Genomic DNA, 23,349 nt, shown 5'->3' with positions numbered 1-23,349 from the left:
TGTTCAGATATGTGAAGTATTCAGATTGTGCAGCGGCCAGTTCCATCCGGGCACTGCCCACACTGAGCAGCTGTACAGAATGAAAGGGAGATGCTAGGGCTGTGGACCACGATGTAATCACACAGAAATTACTTAAAAAGATCTCATTTTAATACTCAAAGTAATAAAAAAAACAGTAACCACAAATACTTAATAATCCTTACTACAAATCAAAAACTGTCACACGTTCCTGTGTCACAGGATCTAAAGCCTCTCGCTTGTCCTTTGCCCTTCTGAGCTCACAGGTTGTGTGCCAGTCCTGTAGTATGTGCCACTGGTACAGCAGCCCCCGGGGTCATTCCTTCAGGTAGAAGTGCATTTTGTCATGTATTGTCTTGCGGTCGGGGTTGAGTCTCTTCAGAATCTGGGCGAGCACATTCACCGTCTGCTCACTGCTCAGGCCGGTCTTCTTGGTTTGGAACTTTTTCAGTAAATCCTTTGTGGTCATGGGTTTCCGGGTCAGATATCTTCTAACTGCTTCTTCTGTCAACTGAATGTCCCTGTAAGAAGAAAAAGGATTATATATGTTTTCCTAAGCCCTCAAGACATCCAGACAGTGGTGCTCTAGTGTTTGGAAAAATCCATAAACTAGTAATTCACGTATTCCCATATGAAGATTTAATACACAGATGGCCAGACAGTCCCAGGGGGGAGTCATGAGCAGGGTACCCTCCTCTATGACGTCCATATGCCTCAGTAAATTTGACCTCTTATATTCTGCTAGGCCTTTGATAGTTATACCAGTTTCCGGGACTGAAATAGCTGCAGAGCCATTCATATCTAGCTCCCTGTGTGAATGTGACCTGCACAGAAGAGCCACCTACCCACTGCTGGGCGTGGACTTTCCAGACTGGGGCTGTGGAGTCGATTTTCCTGATGTGCTCTGAGGTCCAGATTCCATCTTCAGACGCTTGGCGGCCGGAGTGTGATTGGCAGCACCACGTTTACCTGGGGGAGAACCAAGAACAATGTAAGTGACGGACACATGGAGACAGGTGGTGAGGACTTGTAGACATTCTACCACCGCACCTTGCTCCAGTTTATTGGCTGCAGCCCTGAGGGTGTTAGACGTGTTCCCCGAGTCAGGAGAGGGGGTGCCAGGTCGGCTGTTGGCGCGGGAGCTGCTGTTGGAGCCTCCTTTTTTATCCTTCTTTGGAGGAGTCTTCTTCTTCTACAAATAGACAAGCACAGCTCGAGTCTCCATTACATCATCAGGAGATGAGCTTTGTTAAGATGTTCGGCTGCTCACACTTCTATTACCTGCATGAAGAGAGCAGAGGAGGCCTCTCCATCTATTTCACTGTCCTCAGACGTGTCCGATTCATCACTGCTGTCTGCAAGGAGAAAGGACACAGCAGTGGCCCTTCTAGTCAATCATATCCTCGATGTAGTGTACAAAGGAGTGGTTGTATGTAAGATTCAGGGCTGTGGAGTCTGTAAGCCAAAGTTCTGACTCAGACTCCTTTATAAATAATAAAGTAATATAATAATTAGTAATATATTTCTGCTAGTAAAATGGTGACATTGGCTCTCTCTCACCATTATGTAAGTAATCCGGCTATTTAGATGGAGCATAAACCATATTTATTGGAATACAAGTTGTGAAAGTAAATATGTAATGCACTATGCATTAATGTGTATCACTGTGTATAGTACAAGGACAGGAGAGAACACAGGAGAGATGAGAACTGATTATCTATCACCACTAGAACACCCTGCTTATCACTGTCTATAGTATAAGGACAGGAGAGGTGAGAACGGATTATCTATCACCACTAGAACACCCTGCTTATCAATGTCTATAGTATAAGGACAGGAGAGGTGAGAACGGATTATCTATCACCACTAGAACACCCTGCTTATCACTGTTTTTAGTATAAGGGACAGGGGAGAACATAGGAAAGATAAGAACTAAATATCTATCAGCATAGAACACCCTGCTACGGTGTATAGCATAAGGACAGGAGAGAACACAGGAAAGGTGAGAACTGATTATCTATCACCACTAGAAGACCCAGCTTATCACTGTGTATAGTATAAGGACAGGAGAGGTGAGAACGGATTATCACCACTAGAAGACCCAGCTTATCACTGTTTATAGTATAAGGGAGAGGGGAGAACATAAATATTTAGTTCTCATCTCTCCTATCAGCATAGAACACCCTTCTACTGTGTATAACATAAGGACAGGAGAGAACACGGGAAAGACGAGAACTGATTATCTATCACTACTAGAAGACCCAGCTTATCACTGTGTATAGTATTAGGACAGGAGAGAACACAGGAGAGGTGAGAACAAATTATCTATCACCACTAGAACCCCATGCTTATCACTGTTTATAGTATAAGGACAGGAGAGGTGAGAACTGATTATCGATCACCACTAGAAGACCCAGCTTATCACTGTTTATAGTATAAGGGACAGGGGAGAACATAGATATTTAGTTCTCATCTTTCCTATCAGCATAGAACACCCTGCTACTGTGTATAGCATAAGGACAGGAGAGAACACAGGAAAGGCGAGAACTGATTATCTATCACCACTAGAAGACCTAGCTTATCACTGTGTATAGTATAAGGACAGGAGAGAACACAGGAGAGGTGAGAACTGATCACCACTAGAATACCCCGAGTATCACTGGTTTTGATAAATAAGGGCCTTAGATTTATAACACACAAAATATATTTATGATTAACATTTCTAAAATCATTATTAATATGGTATCATTTATTTATTAACTGATCTTTTTAGGCTGGAGTTGGTACATTTCTAGAGTCAGACTCCACCTAAAACTAGCTTCAACTCAAGACTGCACAGCCCTAGTAATAAACTCCATTAGAACTGTCTCTCGACACTGCAAGGGCATACACAATAGATGTCCCTTAATTTACCCTTTAAGAACTGGCCTATTTTAGGCATTAAAGCGGTTGTCGAAAGATTTAAACTTCCAGTGTCTGATCAGTAAGGATCTATCTGCTGAGACCCCCACTGATCACAAGAACAGAGACGTCTCCCCCTTTAAAGCAAATGAATGGAGTGGTGGTGGTTGAGCATAGCTGCTGCAACTCCATTCAGCTCTATAGGACTGATGGGGATAGCTGAGCATTTACATAGTATTTCAAAGCATTATTGGCCAACATGGTAATCTATTGTCACTGTGGGGAGCTGATGGGATGACAGGAGCCACAATTCTCTCTGTCAAACAACTTTGATTCCAGATTAAATAGTTGGCATCAAAGGTTTTCGCGATCCCGGCTGTTAGAGCAAGAACTCGGACATGTGTGGTGACCAACATTGGCACAACTTACAAGCTCGTCTGATCACCATGATGTTCGTTTATGGCATGGTGCCTTAAGATAAACCATTTAATCCATGACGTACACAAGTCTGGGTGCGGGAGGGGGTTAATGACAAGTTGATCTCACCTCTCTTCTTCTTCTTCTCCTGGGGTGTAGGCGTTTTCTTCTCTTCCTCCTCCTCTTCCTCTACCTTCTCCTCTTCGCTCTCCTCACTGCTCTCACTTCCTTCATCAATACCTACAAGATACCAGACACATCTGGAGAAGTTCTTCAAATGCTGTACAACATGGCTGAGGTCACACATGGTTCAGTCTCAGAATAGTCGTTAGGACTATGGGCAAAACATGTGGGCACCAGAATTACTGCTTCGTTAAGCCGGGGGCCTCATCTCTAAAGCTTCTTTTTTTTTTTTTTTTTACCTTTTGGATGATTCTCTTCCTCCTTCACAGGTTTTGGTTTCCCAGGAAGTTCCTCATCAGAGCTACAATGGCAGGACACACACAGATGAGTGCTCATATCACCATCCGCTCAGTTCTGCCAGTGTCTCCTGCACCTAGCTCCATTACCTGCTCCCATCAGACATGTAATCCACCTCCTGACCCTCAAAGTCTCCATCATCGCTGTCCTCTATGGCCTCATCGTCAGATCGAGACTTCTTACTCTTCTTGCGCTGAGCATTTTTCTTTGGGGCTTTTGGCTTACGCTCTCCTTAAACAGAAGCACGATTGGAATGAATGAATTAATTAAAGTGTCATTGCCCCAGTCTCATCATACATGGCTATGGCATCTGCATGTTGTGATTTGTGCTGCGATCCTGGGTGGAGGTGAACTGTGGTACTCAGTAGCACCCAGTGTAACAGATGCATTGCACATATGCTGGCACAACAGCCCACAGCGTTTCAGGTTTTCCCACCCATGGGTGCAGCATCACTGGCTTGCAGACTGTAGTACATGATCTCATATGAATGGCTGTGACTCAATGCATTATCCTGGGACACTTCACCCCCCCATCCCAGCTCTCACCATCTTCACCGCTCTCCTCGCTCTCACTGGAACTCAACTCCAGGTCGTCCTCAAGGTCATGAATCTTCAGGTCGTTTTTCTTCTTTTTCTTACTCTTGCCACCCTTGTCCTGCTTGCCGCCACCTTCCTCCTCGTCATCATCTACCCCTTGGTCCTTCAAACGACGTTGCTGCATGATGGTGAAGTGGTTAAGGATTTTGTTTCGTCTGCAGACAAAATCAAAGGTGTCAAAGGTGTCATAAGAGGAGCGGCCGATATTCGTCACAAGGGGGGGTGTATGTGACAAAGTAGTGAATGGGGGAGGCAAGGAGGCTTCTGCAAACCTCCTGCTAGAGATCAGAACACTGCGGGCATTGGGTTCATTCATCTAAAAGAAGCAGCCTTCTCTATAGCGGGCACTCACCTCTCCCATTCTTGCTCAGCCTCCTCGGCGGTCAGGGTGCGGTGCTTGGCCACTGGTGTGAAGTTGTACCAGTTAGAGACTGGAAATGCTTCGAATGCTCCATCTGGACACTGGGTGAAGATGAAGTAAGAGGCGTTCTCCGTCACCCCACCTTTCTTCACGCCTTTAAACCTGTTACAGAAGAAGACGTCTATATATGTAGATATCTACATGGCTCAAGCCTTCAGCCAATGCTTGTGTACACGGCACTCACTTGCGCCCAGCTTTGCCATTAACCCTGAGCATCCAGGGCTGGTCTTCAATCTTGAACTCTTTCAGAATGATACCGTACTTCCTCCGTCTAGACTCGTCTCTCTGCTTGCGATTATATTCACTCCCAGCCCCAGAGTCCGGCATTTCCTCATCCTGAAACATCTTCTTGGCGCTCAGATCACGCTCCATGCGAGCCTGGCAGAAAAGCATGTTACAATCAGTGTTGGCTCTGCTGGGAGTAGAGCGGAGCAACCCTGTAATAATTATTCCCATCCCAGGTCATGACACAGCCATATTGCGCACATCAGATGAGGTCTGCCGAACAGCTGTCTGAGAAATACCTGATAAATCACTGATCCTATAGGAAACGCACGTCCGCACACGCCACATCACATGCACGCCCTAACGCTGTCTGTATGACAGCTGCACGGGTCACCATTAGAGGTCATCACCGCCAGCCCTGCTCTCCCATTCAGTCTCATACCGTGGTCTTTAAATCAATGGGTGCACCCACAATTACCATTTATACAGCCACTAGTCCCAGAGGCTGTGTACTATGCATGGCATCCTGCTAAAACGGACTTTGGGAGAAGCATTATAAAGAAGGACCGCCCTATTCGCACTGTAAAACTGTGTCAGGATTGCTGGAAGCCAGCTCAACATGAATGGTGGCTGTGAGATGCTACTAGACTGGACTCTCTGGGCAAAACGTCTCCCAATGTCCATTTCAGTTGGATGCCTGACAATATATAACCTCAAAGCTCTGGTTCTGTTTAATTTTGACTTAAGGGTTGTTACAGTCTAAGGGGTTAATCAGCTGAGATTGGAGACTTCTTGCAGGCTTAAGGCTACTTTCACATGTGCGTTTTTGCTGGATCCGTCATGGATGGCTGGGTGAGACGTTAGAGGGGATGCTGCACTGCACTCTCAGGATCAGTGGGGTCAGACATCCTCAGATCATGCCCTAGCAAGACAACATCATTTGGAAGCCACCTTTAAGGGTGAAGCACGAAACAGGGCATACACAGAAGAAGGAAGGGGGGGGGGGGGGGTCTTACAGGGTGGATATTGGGGGGCAGTGGAATCATACAGGGAGGAGGCTGGGGGGAAGACCAGGAGAATATTGGGGGCTGGAGCCCATACAAGGGGGTAAGGAGGACTATAAGGAGGAGCTCTGCTATGGCGGATCATCATACAGGGATGTCGGGGCTGCGGAGTCTCACCGGGTGGTCTGCAGGGTGTCGGTGAGGACCTCAGTGATGGGCGCACACACTTCCCAATCCTGTTTTCTCCCCGGCTCACTGCTACTTCTCCGTCGTGGATCAGCAAAAATGCTCCCGTTAAGATAATACAACCGTCTGTATCCGTTACGAACGGATTACCTCTAAAATAGCCATGACTGATCCGTTAATAAAACCACTTTAAATCTATGGGTGCTGGATACGTTTTCCAAGAAAACGGATCCTGGCATGAAACACAACGCAAGTCAATGGTGACGGTATGGGAACGCAAACAAACGGAATGCATTCTGGTGCATTCCGTTCTGTCCCCATTGACAATGGATGGGGAGAAAACTGAAGCGTTTGCCTCCGGTATTGAGATCCTATGATGACCTCGATACTGGAAAGGTAAAGTGCAGATGTGAAACCACGTGTAGTGTACATGACCCACCATCCTCACCCTCCTGTATGGCGATTCTGTAGGGATATATCATCTCTGTATAGCTGGGGAACAAACATACAGTGGAAATCTGCTTTACGCTCCTCATTACCTGGTTCCATGTAGAGAAGTCAACTTTATCCGCCGCATTGAAGGCCATAAGATTATATCTTTTACTGGGGTTCCTGCATCAGAAAAACAGAAACCTATGAAATTCATATGATGGTGCCCAGTGGCTGGAAACTGGAGGGGTGCATCACAGGGGACGAGTAGTTCTATCACCCAGAAGTGCTCCGAGGCCAAGGGTTATATTAGGGAGCTGTACGCTTTCTTAATATTGGACTCCATTTACAAATACATTTTGGAGACATCATTGGAATACGCCATCACTGCGGTGACCCTCACAGGGCAGGGAGGTTTTCTGCTGCTCTCACTTTTAAAGGGAGTCTGTCGCCTGTTTTTCACCAATATAAGGGCTCATGCACACGACAGTATTTTGCCTTCCGTTTACGGAACTATTCATTTCAATGGGTCCGCAAAAGATAAGGACAGCACTCTGTGTGCTGTCCGCATCTGTTCCTCCGTTCCTTGACCACGCAAAAATTATGAAACATGTCCTATTCTTGTCCGTTTTGCGGACAAGAATAGGCATCTCTATAATGGGCCTCCTGTTCCGTTCCGCAAATTGCGGCAGGCACACGGGCGGCATCCGTTTTTTGCGGATCCGCAATTCGCTGACCACAAAAAACGGCACGGCCGTGTGCATGAGCCGTAACTAAGAGCTCTGCCCCACAGAAGACTGCACATCCCAGACATACCTGTGTGCACTATGTGTCTGGATTCCATGTCCAGGAAAAGCACGTTTATTCTGCTGGAAAACGGCTCCCAAGTGCCCGGCTCGGCTGCTGCAAGTGCCCAAAGCAAACCAGACTGAAGAGGGGAGGGCTGCTTTAGCTGCTCATATCTTGGGATTGGTAGCCAGTGCCACTAGTAATGAACCTGACCTTGTTTGAAAGCTGGCATTACAACCTTTCAAATCTTAGCATTATATCCACTATATCAGACGATATAGCCGTTAGAAATCGAGTCAGGAGTGAAAGCTAACGGCTATATCTTCTGATATAGTGGATATAATGCTAAGATTTGAAAGGTTGTAATGCCAGCTTTCAAACAAGGTCAGGTTCATTACTAATGGCTACCAATCCCAAGATATGAGCAGCTAAAGCAGCCCTCCCCTCTTCAGTCTGGTTTGCTTTGGGCACTTGCAGCAGCCGAGCCGGGCACTTGGGATCAGTTTTCCAGCAGAATAGGGTCCATTCACACGTCCGTTGTTTCTTTCCTGATCTGTTCCGTTTTTTGCGGAACAGATCTGGACCAGTTCTGTACCCATTCATTTTCAATGGGTCCTGAAAAAAAAATCAGACATTGAGCTGTCCGATTTTTTCAGGACCCATTGAAAATGAATGGGTACAGAACTGGTCCAGATCTGTTCCGCAAAAAACGGAACAGATCAGGAAAGAAACAACGGACGTGTGAATGGACCCTTAGAGTGCTTTTCCTGGACATGGAATCCAGACACATAGTGCACACAGGTATGTCTGGGATGTGCAATCTTCTGTGGGGCCGAGCTCTTAGTTATATTGGTGAAAAACAGGTTCCTTTAAGTCCTAACAGCTCCAGCGCAGCCAACGAGTCCCCGTATTCATGAGCTCTCCCCGCCCACCTGCCTCTGATTGACTCATATGGGAAAAAAAAGCTGTCAAAGAAAGTGACCCAGAATTTTGCTAAGGAGACCTATCACTAGTTAAAGGGGTTATCCAAAGTCTAAACCTTACCCCCAATGCCCGGGCCCCTCATATAGGTTATACTTACCCAGCTCCCCGGCACCCGCATCGCTCCTGATCCCCGCACAGCTCCCTGGCGTCACCCACGATGCTAGAGAGGCTCGTGCCCGTCGCAGTCTGCTATTGGCTGCTCCCCTCCGCCATTGCCGGATGTTTTGATCTGCTTGACGGGGAGATGCAGCGGCGTCTGTGCAGGGATCAGGAGCGACGTGGGTGCTGGGCAGCAGGTAAGTACAATCTATATGAGGAGCCCCGGGCATTGGGAAGGGGGACATGTTTTAGACTTTGGATAGTCCCTTTAATGTTGCCCTTAGTTAGGACACTATAACACTGGCGACAGATTCCCTATATGAAAGTACTGAGCCCCTTCAGGTCCTATAGGGTTGGCCCATTATAGCAGAATAGATCCACCGGGAGCCCAAGGGGCGCTAATAATTTCCTAGCACCGCTGTCCCAGGAATCACGGTCCGTGTGTCGGCCGCATCTCCCGGGCCGAACAACAGCTTCCTGAACTGTCATAGTCTTCAGTACATGAGATCCTCGATCCAACATGAACTGACTGCATCATAAAACATCATCATACAGTCAGATCCGGAAGTTGTGGTCGGCCAGGAGATCCAGCAGACACGAGGACCGCGTTTCCCCGGTAGATCACGGTTGTCGGCATGAGCCCTAAACCAGAAAATGTCTTTAAGGTCAAAAAAAAAAAAAAAAAAAAGTCACAGAAAAAAAATGCGTCTGGGCACTTATGCCAAGAAAAGTTCTGTACATCCACATTGACCAGACGCAGGCTAACCGCTTCCTACAGGCCTCTGTCTGGCCAGTGACCCTCCTATACTGAGGGTCACTGCAAAAAAAGGGCACTGGGACCCTATGGGTGGCATCCATCACAGGCCCCAGTCAGATGTATAGGCATGATGGCAGACTCGGACGCACTGTGCACATGGGAAGAATCACACTTGGCATCATTTACAAAGACCTGGGCATTTATAAAACTGTATTTTCTGCTGCTGCCACCTAGTGGAGAAGGTGAAGTACTGCTGAGGTTCTAGGTATGATTTGCTATGGGAACCCCCATAAATCTCTGCCACTCACCTGGGGACACGTACGACAAATTCAGTGGCAGACTGCCCGCCGATAGACTGACTGCTGCCTCCCTGTGACACAACACCAAGAAAAAGGTCACCACACAGAAAATCACATCGCAGCACCCAGAACGCTGAGCGCACACTTACCAGAGACGTCATAGCGGAAGGAGGGCAAGTCAGATACCTGAAAGACAATACAGTGGATGGAGAGCGATCACATATGGAGGACTGACAGCTAATGCCTATGAGGGAGGAGGGGGTCGGACCGGATGTCAGCATGCCCAATCCTTAGATCCCAAGAGATAAGCGGCTGCACAGCGGGTGAAGATCTAGTGATGGTCCCAAGTAGAGGGACCACAACTCCCAGCATGCAAACTTGTCGGCTGTTCTTGGAACTGCCATTGAAATCAAAGGTGCATGCTGGGAGTTGTAGTTTCCCAACCCCTGCCCTAGGATAGGATTGGTGGGAATCCCATCTGGCAGCCCCTTATCTCCGCTGATCATGATTGGGCTGCGGAGCTCACATAACATTTTAACACCTTCAGCGCTGGTGGCCAGGTGCTGCTGTGCAGGGAAAGATGTGAGAGGGGACGTTGCATTGTCAGAATTAGTGGGGTCTCTGGGGTCAGACATCATCTGATCATTCCCTAGCAAGACATCACTTGGAAGCCCCCTTAGGAACTGGGTGAAGGGGGGGGGGGTCTTACAGGGTGGATACTGGGGGCAGTGGAATCATACAGGGAGGAGGCTGGGGGCAGACCAGGAGAATATTGGGGGCTGAAGCCCATACAAGGGGGTAAGGAGGAGCTCTGCTATGGCGGATCATCATACAGGGATGTCGGGGCTGCGGAGTCTCACGGGCTGGTCTGCAGGGGGTCGGTGAGGACCTCAGTGACGGGCGCACACACTTCCCACTCCTGTTTTCTCACCAGCTCACTGCTACTCCTCGTCTTCCGGTCCAGAGCTAACTACTTCCGGGTTACGTCTGACGGGAAAATAAAACCTGTTGGAACTGACGTGCCGTCGCCATCTTTGTTGCTGGTATATACGGCAGCGGGCGGACATGTTTGTTGTGGGCACGTTTCCAGCTCTCCACACTGTGCAGCTTGTCACACCAGTTATCCCCAGCTGATGGCGCCACAGCGTGGTCAGAACCCAGCCGTTATTTCCGATCCAAGGTTTCGATCATTGACTTTGGTTTTCCTGTTGACAGATCTGCCTAACTGAATGAAACCGGTGGTTCCATCAGGAGAGGACCTTTAATGAACACAGCTCCCAGGCAAATAGCTGAAGGCAATATAATACAGGGGTCCTGATAGGGCAGATATGGGGAGGGGGTCCCTATCAGAGGATATAGATGGGGCAATGCTTTAGTAAGAAATAAGTAACCGTTTTCAAGAAGGACACCTGAACCCCCCCTGCTCTGAAGATCCGACCGGCCATGTTCCTGGCAAGATCTTACAGGAGGCTAGAACATCCAAGCGGTGGTCACTACTTACCTATATGCATAAAAGCTAACAGTTTAGGGCAACCCCTGGCCACAAGCTTGCTGATGGTTTCCAGTAACAACTTGTAGAACTATGAATACAGCTCTGGAGTAACATACAGACCGCAACTAGTAGATGATATCCGTGTATGAACTGTAAAATGGTGGCATATCGCATGGGGTCCGGCCAATGCCAAGAATGAGGGGGTCCCCTCTATACCACTCCCTTCACTTCTATGGTGGTGGATGTAGACAGCGCTCCATCAGTCCTATAGAAGGGAAAGGACCAACATGCGCACTACTGCTCCACTCAAGGAGGAGACTCAGGGGCCCCTCATTCTTGGAACCATAGAGGGCCCGACCGTTGGATCATCTGTCCTGTGGATAGGTGATAAATAAATGGGATAACCTTTTCTACCCCAGATTTTTTTTTGGTTTTTACCTTTTCATTTTGCGCTCCCTGCCTTCCCAGAGCCATAACTTTTTAATTTTTCTGTCCACATAGCCGTATGAGAGCCTGTTTTTTGTGGGACAAGTTGTACTTTCCAACGCCACCATCCAATATTGCATGTGATGTAGTGGGAAAAAATATGAGTAAGCTGATCAGGTCTGTTAAACATGTCATGGAATCAGATAGGGATGTGCAGAATAAGGCACCCAAGGAAGGGTTAGATTACTTCCCTGTGTCAGCTGCTAAGGTGTTACCATCTCACCCCTGTCTTAATACGTGGCTAAAATCTGGTTGGGAAAAACCCGAAGGGCAGTCGGGAGGACCTGGGCGCCAGATTTAAAGCTGTATATAAGACAGATCCGGAAGCCGCGTCTTCTTGGCAGAATCCACCTGAGGTGGATCTTGCGGTAGCAAAATTGGCAAAAAAAGGTCAATTTTTCCATCAGAAGAGTCATCCCTGCTGAGTGATCCTATGGATAAAAAGGCAGATACTCTGGCCAAGAAGTCTTATACGGCATCAGTGGCTATTTCTAAAATAGCCTTGACATCCGTTCCAGTGGCCAGGTCTCGTAGAATCTGGTTAAGCCAGCTAACTCGGGACATTGAAGAAGGTGTCCCAAGAGAGGATCTTTTGAAAAAGGTTCCCATAATGAAGAATGCGGCTGAATACTTAGGTGACGCTCCTGTAGATACACTGAGGTTATCATCCAAAAATTTAGCAGTCACTAACTCAGTGCGCAGAGCTTTATGGATAAAGCAATGGAAAGGGGATGTGTCATCTAAAAAACAACTTCTGCCCATTACCCTTTTCCCCGGAATCTTTGTTTGGACCAAAGCTGAAGGGAATATTGAAAGACCTGTGCGAGGAAAAGGGAGCCACCTTCCTAGGTACCAACAAAAAAAGAGCCGCAAAGGTTCAGACGCAGGTTCAGAACATCCCAAAAGCCAATCGCTTTGGGGGGATATGGCCAAAGGAGGGGCCAGAATACCGCATCCAGCTCCAAGGCGAAACCAGCTCCCAGAAAACAGGAGTTATGACGCCACCTTACCCCTTGTACAAGTTGGAGGAAGATTAGGAAGCTATTTGAAGATGTGGGAGGCCACCACAAAAGACAGATGGGTTCTGTCCATCATCAGAAACGGTTATTCCTTGGATTTCATAAAAACACCACCAGAAAGATTTTTGCTAGACAGCGATCAAGATCCGCATATTCTAACCCTAGTACAAGAATTTCTGGACAAAAGAGCCGTGGAGTGGGTCCCAGAACATCAACAAGGTTCTGGATTCTACTCAAGAATATTTTTGGTACCCAAATCAGGTCACAGGTGGAGGTTGGTGATAGATCTGACGATCCTCATCGAGCACATTCAGAAGTCCCATTTCAAAATGGAAACTATCAGATCAGTCTTCCCTCTATTGAGCGAGGGAGATTTCATGGCTACCCTGGATCTAACCGATGGCTACCTACATGTGCCAACAGCCCTAAGGTACAGGAAATTTCTCAGGTTTGCTATCAGGAAGGACGATTCTATATGGCACCTTCAGTTTTGCTGCCTCCCCTTCAGGTTATGCTCAGCACCCCGAGTATTCACAAAGATAACAATCGTCCTGTCTGCAGCACTTCACTTACAAGGAATTTCAATCGTGCCATATCTCGACGATTGGTGGCTCAGAGCACCATCACAAGAGGTGCTATTGCTCCATATCAACATGATAATTCAGTGTCTGCAGAAACACGTTTTTTTTAAAATCAATTTCGGGAAGTCTCAACTTTAACAATCTCAGAAAATTCTCTTCTTGGGTTTTGTCATAAACTCAAAGGAAATGACAATATCCATAATCAAAGGTCAGGGCGGACAAGATAAAGAAGAAGGTCATGCGGATGTGCCAGCAAAGAAGGTCTATACAGAAGGCCATGGGAATTCTAGGAAGTCTGACATCGACATTGGATGCAGTGCCATGGGCAAGGGCACATGTAAGACCTCTACAATCACATATCTTATCGGTATGGAACAGATCAAGCCGGTCTTTAGACAAACCAACAGTGATTTCGGTAAAGGTATGTCAAGATCTCAGGTGGTGGATTGCTCCAGGAAGACTCTCGCAGAAGATCATCCTGACAACGGACGCTTCAGCCCAAGGATGGGGAGCACACCTGGAACATCAGTGGGCTCAAGGGGTCTGGTCGGAGAAAGAAAAGCCTTTAACGTCAAATCAAAAGGAAATGAGAGCAGTCAGAATGGCGTTATTACACTTCTCCCCTTTCCTGAAGAACAAGGAAGTTCTGGTGAAATCAGACAATTCGTCCACCGTCTACTATTTAAACAAACAAGGGGGCATGAAGTCCCTATCGTTGATGAAGGCGTGCAAGGAGATTCTCAGATGGTCGGAAGCCAACATCAGAATCCTGACAGCGGTTCACATAAAGGGGGAGAAAAATGTGACAGCAGATGTTCTGAGTCGTCAGAAAATCCACCCAGGGGAATGGTCGCTGAAGGACAGTGTGTTCAAGGAGATCATCACCAGATTCGGCTGTCCACAAATAGATGTCTTTGCTACCAGGGACAATGCAAAGACAAGGATATTTTGCTCACTAGTGAAGAATTATCAGCCATACTGTCTGGACGGCTTAACCATGGATTGGAGGGAGATGTTTGTATATGCGTTTTCCCCTCCAGCATTAATAAGGAGGACTTTGGACAAGATCAAGAGGGAACAGCCAAGAGCTATCCTAATACTTCTGTTTTGGCCTCGCAGGGCATGGTTCAGGTTCACCTTGGCGTTGTCTCTATGCAGGAACAGATATTGGCATCTACCTCTAATTCCAGATCTTCTGTGCCAGAAGTAAGTTTATCGTCCAGACCTGCAATCTTTACATCTCACAGCATGGAGGATAGGTTAAGGAATGAGGGCATTCCAGAAAATGTCATTGTCACACTGTCCTCTGCAAGCAAACCAGGAACTAAAAGATTGTATGATCGAATTTGGAAGGTTTTCTCTACATCTTATCCGGATGAAGAAATTACAACTGCTTTAATATTACAGTTCCTACAGAAAGGACTAAATCAAGCCACATTAAAAGTGCAGTTTGCCGCCATAAACCATCAGTTAAATGGACAATTCTCTAATAATCCATTAATAAAGAAGTTCTTCAAGGGTGCTGGGAACATTGCCGCTAACATTCATAAACCTTAACCATCTTGGGATTTGGCGACTGTGTTGAAACACCTAGCTATGAGTCCGTTTGAACCTATTGACTCCATTGATCTGAAATATCTCTCCTGGAAGACAGCTTTCCTAGTGGCAATAGCGTCAGCTAGAAGAGTCAGCGTGTTGCAGGCCCTATCATGCCGTGAACCATACATGAGAGATCTGGGTGATGCACTCACACTAAGAACTTTGTCAGACTTTAGGCCTAAAGTCTCATCCACTCTAAACCTACACCAAGAAATTATTCTTCCGGCTTTATCCTCTGCAGAGAATGCGTTTGAGGCCTCAGCCCTAGATGTGAGAAGATCGGTGTTAGCTTATATAGCTAGGATGGAAACATTCAGAAACGATGAACATCTTTTCATACAATTTGGAAAGAAGTCAAAAGGAAACATGGCGGCTAAATCCACTATATCTAATTGGGTAAAAAACTTCATATTATTCTGTTATGACAAAGAGGGTCTAGACTAGGGCTGCAGTAAACGAATATTTTAGTAATCGAGTATTCTATCGATTATATTTCCCGATTCATCGAGTAATCTAATAAGAAAAACCTTCTTAAAATAACGTACGTAATTACGTTTTTCTTTATAAAAACAATTGTGGCGAAACCAACCTCGCCACAGGGTTTTGGAGGGGCCTGGTTACCAGCCTCTTGCCCCAGGATTATGGCCCATACTAACTTTGAAGGAGAAGACAGACCGGCCGCACAGCTTAAATCTGTGGAACTGTTTTGGGCAGGAAAGCCATGCTTGCGGTCGGCCAAATGTGACTTCCATGGAATTCAGGAACCCCTGCTCGGATCTGGGTGATTTTTGGAAATGTTGTTCACCCAGATCAGAGCTATCCATGGATGTATACATTATGGGGACATGTGGGGTTTTGAGGTGTGTGACAGAACCATCTGTCTTTGGAATTGTAGTGTATGTTATGTGAGGGTACCCAGATAGCTAATTTTATTGTATTCGTGTAGTCTGAGTGCCATTCACCTAATAATATGCACTCAGACTTGAGCTATCTAGGGATATGTTAAATGTCTGTGTATACTGTAAGGGTTGTGACATTGCATGTTTAAATGGTGATTTCTGTCCTGTTGTCCCCACATGTGTATTGGCAATTTCCCTTTGTCCTGAGAGATAATTGAATTACTCTTCGGTTGTCTCCAGGGCAGAGAGGAGGAAACCATGATGCATTGTGGGGATGTATTGTGTCTGTGTATCCTGAATTGCTGCATATCTGTCCTGTGTCGCAGTCTTCCTTCTGGTCCACGAGGGGCGTGTCCACCAGATGTGGACCTGCATAAATACGGGCGGGTAGCCCTCAATAAAGAGTGCCTGTTTTATCCTTCATCATGTTGAGGCTGGTGTTTGGGTAACTGATCGACACTGGGGATTGCTATACGCTGAAGATTTGCTATACTCCCCTGGCATAACTACTAGCTCTTGTAAGAGCTGTTCCTGCTCTCTGGATTTAGGAGAGGTTCACCCACTGGAGCCTTGTCGTAGGTCCAGGGTGGGTAGGAGACGGTGAGGCCTCAACCAAGCTTCGGCGGTTCGTGGGGTCTGCAGTGCGTACGGTGTCAAGTGGAGTGCTTGGAGTCCTCGGGAAGCACTAGGAGCACCTATCGACGGAGGTACCCGGTCGGGGTGCTAGGAGATCCGTTACAACAATATTTTTATTTCTTACAGTGGTGGTATGGTATAGCAAATAATTGCACACACATGGTTTCTTTCACAGCTGCAATATACATTCTGGTCAGTCAGAAGAACAGCCAGCCAGAATGTACCATATCGGGTATAACTGGATACTGCCGGCTGCTGCAGCAATTGACTGTAATGGTGTAAAGGGTCTGGCCTTGTTACAGCATTCAAGCTAAGTTTGGACGATATCCAGCATGAATGCCAGAACATGGCCAGATGGCCTTGGACCACATTATAGTCAATAAGATTATGAGAGCAGAGCATATAGCTGGTTGTATCCGGCTATACCCATTACGGTATACTCCAGCAGGCTCGGGTTATGTTGTGATTTGTGAACTCCGTCAGTCTATTCCGGTGGAGGATCAGACTGCTGGAGTACACCGGATGCCATTGCAATTTGCCAGCGCCAATGTGCCTCCATTAAACCCTCTCCAGAGTCTAAAAAACCAATAACTTTATATATGCCATGTTGGCTGTATAAAGTTATTGGTTTGGAGGGGTTAATGGAAGCACCTTGGCAATGGGCATGTATAAAGTTATTGGTTTGAAGGGGTTAATGGAAACACCTTGGCATTAGGCATGTATAAAGTTATTGGTTTGTAGGGGTTAATGAAAGCACCTTGGAGGTGCCTTCATTAACCCCTCTCTAAACCAATAACTTTATACATGCCAAGGTGGTGCCTCCATTAACCACTCTCCATCTGCCTTTCAATATCAATTTACAGTGAGTGCCCCCGATTCCCCCCTGGCGTGCCTCTGGTACTGTTAACTTAAATTGCCTAATGGCACTGGCACTAGTGAGGAGGGCGCAGCCGCAGACACATGGGGTCCGAGACCGTCTTCATCCCAGCATGCACTGGGACCTTACGTCACACACACACATCGTTAGCCAGCGTGCTGACGATGTATGTGCGCAACTGCGCATTACGCAAAGTCCTGCCTGCAGGGCGGTACCATCTCTCTGGACTCCGGAGGACACGGAGCGGTGAGTGAGACGCTTAATTTCACTCCCGCTCCGTGATCATGTGATGTAAACAATTACTCGATGCAGGGAAACTGCATTAAAGGGAGTCTGTCACCACATTTCAGCATATTAGACCGATCAAATAGGTTTATATGATCCACCCAGAACTTAAAAACGGTACCTTTGTTGTAGAAAACGGACTTTTCTTTTAGCCGAAAATGAACTTATAAGGTTATGTTAATGAGCCCTCTCAAGTGCCCAGGGCGGTCTCTCAATCCTCGGAGCCCCAGGCAGCACCTCCGCAACGGCTCATAACCCCGCCCTCCGTGCGCCTCTGCCCGCCCGTTTACTCCCCTCCCCTATCCTTTTCCACTGCGGCTGTGCGGTCCAAATCGTAGCGGGCGCATGCGCAATGCGATGCCCGCTCCTGGCAGGGCATCGCAATACCTACTGCGCATGCGCCCGCTACGATTTGGACCGCACAGCCGCAGTGGAAAAGGATAGGGGAGGGGAGTAAATGGGCGGGCAGAGGCGCACGGAGGGCGGGGTTATGAGCCGTTGCGGAGGTGCTGCCTGGGGCTCCGAGGATTGAGAGACCGCCCTGGGCACTTGAGAGGGCTCATTAACATAACCTTATAAGTTCATTTTCGGCTAAAAGAAAAGTCCGTTTTCTACAACAAAGGTACCGTTTTTAAGTTCTGGGTGGATCATATAACCCTATTTGATCGGTCTAATATGCTGAAATGTGGTGACAGACTCCCTTTAACCCCTTAAGGACCGGGCTCATTTTCACCTTAAGGACCAGGCCATTTTTTGGAAATCTGACCAGTGTCACTTTAAGTGCTAATAACTTTAAAACGCTTTGACTTATCCAGGCCGTTCTGAGATTGTTTTTTCGTCACATATTGTACTTCATGACACTGGTAAAATGAAGTCAAAAAAATTATTATTTTTTGCACAAAAAAATACCTAAATTTACCAAAAATTTGGAAAAATTTGCAAATTTCAAAGTTTCAGTTTCTCTACTTCTGTAATACATAGTAATACCCCAAAAAATTGTGATGACTTTACATTCCCCATATGTCTACTTCATGTTTGAATTGTTTTGGGAATGATATTTTATTTTTTGGGGATGTTATAAGGCTTAGAAGTTTAGAAGCAAATCTTAAAATCTTTCGGAAATTTACAAAAACTCAATTTTTAGGGACCAGTTCAGGTCTGAAGTCGATTTGCGAGGCTTACATTATAGAAACCACCCAAAAATGACCCCATCTAAGAAACTACACCCCTCAAGGTATTCAAAACTGATTTTGCATACATTATTAACCCTTTAGGTGTTGCACAAGAGTTATTGGCAAATGGGGAGGAAATTTGAGAATTAAATTTTTTTGTCAAATTTTTCATTTTAACACATTTTTTCCACTAACAAAGCAAGGGTTAACAGCCAAACAAGACTGTATCTTTATTGCCCTGACTCTGCCATTTACAGAAACACCCAATATGTGGCCGTAAACTACTGTACGGGCACACAGTAGGGCGTAGAGTGAAAGGTGCGCCGTTTTGTTTTTGGAGGGCTGATTTTTATGGACTGGTTTTTTGACACCATGTCCCATTTGAAGCCCCCCTGATGCACCCCTAGAGGAGAAACTCCCTAAAAGTGACCCCATCTAAGAAACTACACCCCTCAAGGTATTCAAAACTGATTTTACATACGTCGTTAACCCTTTAGGTGTTGCACAAGAGTTATTGGCAAATGGGGATGAAATTTGAGAATTTCATTTTTTTGCCTAATTTTCAATTTTAACCCATTTTTTCCACTAACAAAGCAAGGGTTAACAGCCAAACAAGACTGTATCTTTATTGCCCTGACTCTGCTGTTTACATAAACACCCCATATGTGGCCGTAAACTACTGTACGGCCACACAGCGGGGCGTAGAGTGAAAGGTGCGCCGTTTGGTTTTTGGAAGGCTGATTTTGCTGGACTGTTTTTTTGACACCATGTCCCATTTGAAGCCCCCCTGATGCACCCCTAGAGTAGAAACTCCATAAAAGTGACCCCATCTAAGAAACTACACCCTTCAAGGTATTCAAAACTGATTTTACAAACGTTGTTAACCCTTTAGGTGTTGCACAAGATTTAATGGAAAATAGAGACACAATTTCAAAATTTCAAATTTTTGGCAGATTTTCCATTTTAATATTTTTTTTCCAGTTACAAAGCAAGGGTTAACAGCCAAACAAAACTCATTATTTATGGCCCTGATTCTGTAGTTTACAGAAACACCCCATATGTTTTCGTAAACCGCTGTACGGGCACACGGCAGGGCGCAGAAGGAAAGGAACGCCATACGGTTTTTGGAAGGCAGGTTTTGCTGGACTGTTTTTTTGACACCATGTCCCATTTGAAGCCCCCCTGATGCACCCCTAGAGTAGAAACTCCATAAAAGTGACCCCATTTTAGAAACTACGGGATAGGGTGGCAGTTTTGTTGGTACTAGTTTAGGGTACATATGATTTTTGGTTGCTCTATATTACACTTTTTGTGCAGCAAGGTAACAAGAAATAGCTTTTTTGGCACGTTTTTTTTTTTTGTTATTTACAACATTCATCTGACAGGTTAGATCATGTGGTAATTTTATAGAGCAGGTTGTCACGGATGCGGCGGTACCTAATATGTATACATTTTTTTTATTTATGTAAGTTTTATACAATAACTTAAAAAAATGTTTTAGTGTCTCCATAGTCTAAGAGCCATAGTTTTTTCAGTTTTTGGGCGATTATCTTGAGTAGGGTCTCATTTTTTGCGGGATGAGATGACGGTTTGATTGGCACTATTTTGGGGTGCATATGACTTTTTGATCGCTTGCTATTACACTTTTTGTGACGTAAGATGGCAAAAAATGGCTTTTTTTTACAGTTTTTATTTTTATTTTTTTACGGTGGTCATCTGAGGGGTTAGGTCATGTGATATTTTTATAGAGCCGGTCGATACGGACGCGGCGATACCTAATATGTATACTTTTTTTTTATTTATGTAAGTTTTACACAATGATTTCATTTTTGAAACAAAAAAAAATCATGTTTTAGTGTTTCCATAGTCTAAGAGCCATAGTTTTTTCAGCTTTTGGGCGATTATCTTGAGTAGGGTCTCATTTTTTGCGGGATGAGATGACGGTTTGATTGGTACTATTTTGGCGTACATGCGACTTTTTTGATCACTTTTATTACCTTTTTTGGGAAGTAAGGTGGGCAAAATTTCAATTTTCTCATAGTTTTTATTTTTTTATTTTTATGGCGTTCACCGTGCGGGGAAAGTAACATGACCATTTTATAGATCAGGTCGTTACGGACGCGGCGATACCTAATATGTGTAGTTTATTTTATTTTTTAAATTTTTATTCAGTGATAAATGTTATTTTTTTTTATCTTAACTTTTTTCACTTTTTTTTACATTTTTTTGACCCAGACCCGCTTGGTTCTTGAAGATCCAGTGGGTCTGATGTCTGTATAATACAGTACAGTACAATATATATTGTTCTGTACTGTATTTTACTTACACTGAACAGATCTATGCTTTCAGCATAGATCTGTTCAGCACCATGGACAGCAGGACGCCTGAGAGGCGTCCTGTTGCCATGGGAACCCTCCCCGTCTGCTCAGAACTTCGCAGACGGGGAAGGGTAAGCACAGGGCTGAGGGGGGCTCTCTCCCTCTCCATCGGGGGGCTGCAAAGGCACAGCAGCCCCCCGATGGAGAGGGAGGGAGCTCCCTGACCGATGACAGTTAACTTTTTCCATACAGCGGTCCGTACGGACCGCGGTATGGAAAGGGTTAAACGGCTGACATCTGCACAGATGTCACCCGTTTATACCAGGGTGCCAGCAATGTGCTGGCACCCTGGTATACCCACTAGAAGCCAACGATCATTCATGGGGAGGCGGGCGGGGGATCGCGATCCCGCCTGCCGCACCGCCCGCCTCCTCCCACCGCATGCGACACCCCCCCCCGCACCACCCGCCGGCATCAAATCATGCAGGGGTGCAGGGGGGGGGGGTGAAAAATATAGATTTTAGCCACTCTAAAGTTTCTGATCGCCGCGGTCAGGGACCGCAGGGATCAGAAACTGCAAAAAGCGCAGCAAACCGCAGGTCTGAATTGACCTGCGGTTTGCTGCGATCGCCGACACGGGGGGGTCACATGACCCCCCCTGGCGTTGTCACAGGATGCCGGCTGAAGGATTTCAGCCGAAATCCCGTTCCGTTTAACCCCTCGGGCGCCGGAATACAGATTTTAAGTCAGGACGTACCGGTACGTCCTGTGTCCTTAAGGACTCGGGGAAATAGGGCGTACCGGTACGTCCTATGTCCTTAAGGGGTTAAGGATTTTTTTGACTCGATTTAATCGAATTATTCGAAGAATCGTTTCAGCCCTAGTCTAGACCCACTGCAGGGCCTTAAAGCTCACTCTACAAGGTCCACGACAACATCATGGGCAGAGAGAGTACTGCTATGTACCGCTACAGGAGATTTGTAGAGCTGCAACTTGGGCTTCACCCACAATGTTTGTGAAGCACGACCGCCTGGACTGGTCGAAGAACTCAGTGCTAGAAAGTATACCCAGCAGGTGATACCCTCCCTAGTCTTTATTTTTGCTACTCAGATCCTAATCTGTGCTGCCGTAGGACGATCAGGAAGTAATACATTTATCTTACCTGAAAATGTTGTTTCCTGGAGTCCGTAGGCAGCACAGGGATCCCACCCTAATTCATTTAATTTGCTTGGTAATAACTCGTTTGTCTGTTACTAAGGAGGGGCTTATATGGGCACGTGTCGTGTGTTCAGTATTCAATTCACTGGTTATGCTGTTATATCTTCTGTTGTCGGGATAGGACTTAATCCCCCAATCTGTGCTGCCTACAGATTCTAGGAAACAACATTTTCAGGTAAGAAAAATGTATGACTTTTCATTGATACCATTTTGGGGTGTCTATGACTTTGTGATCACGTTTTTTTTAGAAAATGAAGCGATCAAAAACGGTGAATTGGCCATTTTGACTTCTGTTTTCTGTTTCGCTGTTTGCCGTATGGGGGAAGATATCTTTATACTATGGGCGTTCTCGCACACATGGCGACACCCATGATGTGTATCGTTTTAGTTCTTTTGTTTTTATTTTGGGGAAAGGGGGGTGATTTGAATTTTTATGTTTTTTGTATTTTTAAAAACTTTATTTTGTTTTACACTTTTTTTTTTTTTTTTTTATAGTTCCCATAGGGAACTAGAACAAGCATTCATTAGATTGTTATTCTTATAGACCCCACTGCATTAGCATTGGAGTCCATGAGAACATTGCTAGTTTCCTATGGAGCCCTATTACAGGCAAGGACTCCATAGGAAATACTATGAAGCAGACTCCTGTCATTCACAAAGACCAGGGGCTGCTGCACACACAGCTCCGGCTCCTTCGATCACCGCACGGGGGAGCCGGAGCATCAGCGGAAGTGCATGCTTCCGGTGTTTTGTGCACTCAGGATTGACCACGGCATCTGAGGGGTAAATGTCCGCGATCAGCATTACTAGTTGCGGACATTAGCTGCAGGTGTCTGCTATAAGAAACAGCAGGCACCCCACGGTTATGGCGCCCGCTCTGCTCAGGAGCATGTACCATCTTTAAAGACTACTCGTACGGCGCTGGTTGATCAGGGGTTAAAGGGGTTCTCCAGGCTTTTGATATTAAAGGGTTTCTACCACTTCGTTTTCACATAATTAGCTTTCAGACACTAGCGATCCGCTAGTGTCTGCTCTACCAAACAATCCTAATATAATAGCTTTTGGGGCAGCCGTTTCGCTAAAAAAAGAACTTATATTGATATGCTAATGAGCCTCTAGGTGCTATGGGGGCGTCATTAGCACCTAGAGGCTCCGTCTACC

The 23,349-nt window shown here is 46.0% G+C and overlaps 1 protein-coding gene across 3 annotated transcripts; it reads right to left on the bottom strand.

The window, feature by feature from the left end:
* Positions 1-128: 128 nt before the first annotated feature.
* On the bottom strand, positions 129-11,033 carry GTF2F1 (general transcription factor IIF subunit 1). 3 transcript variants are annotated; one of them, XM_040415073.1, is made up of 14 exons: positions 10,538-11,033; positions 9,756-9,792; positions 9,616-9,677; positions 6,789-6,861; positions 5,019-5,212; positions 4,766-4,936; positions 4,363-4,568; positions 3,906-4,047; positions 3,759-3,820; positions 3,466-3,576; positions 1,300-1,373; positions 1,069-1,210; positions 864-987; positions 129-539 (listed from the first exon to the last, which is right to left on the bottom strand). In XM_040415073.1, the coding sequence occupies exons 2-14, from the start codon at positions 9,765-9,767 to the stop codon at positions 335-337; spliced, it is 1,578 nt and encodes a 525-aa protein (XP_040271007.1). In that variant the 5' UTR covers positions 9,768-9,792; positions 10,538-11,033; the 3' UTR covers positions 129-334. The 3 variants fall into 3 exon arrangements, with proteins under 3 accessions (XP_040271007.1, XP_040271008.1, XP_040271009.1); XM_040415074.1 differs by lacking the exon at positions 10,538-11,033 and adding an exon at positions 10,467-10,537; XM_040415075.1 differs by lacking the exon at positions 10,538-11,033 and adding an exon at positions 10,440-10,512.
* Between the last annotated feature and the right edge of the window lie 12,316 nt (positions 11,034-23,349).

This window comes from Bufo bufo, chromosome 1, assembly GCF_905171765.1.
Source record: "Bufo bufo chromosome 1, aBufBuf1.1, whole genome shotgun sequence".
Classification (NCBI taxonomy): Eukaryota; Metazoa; Chordata; class Amphibia; order Anura; family Bufonidae; genus Bufo; species Bufo bufo.
The sequence above is the reverse complement of the archived record's forward strand: the minus strand, read 5'-3'. Positions and strand labels throughout refer to the sequence as shown.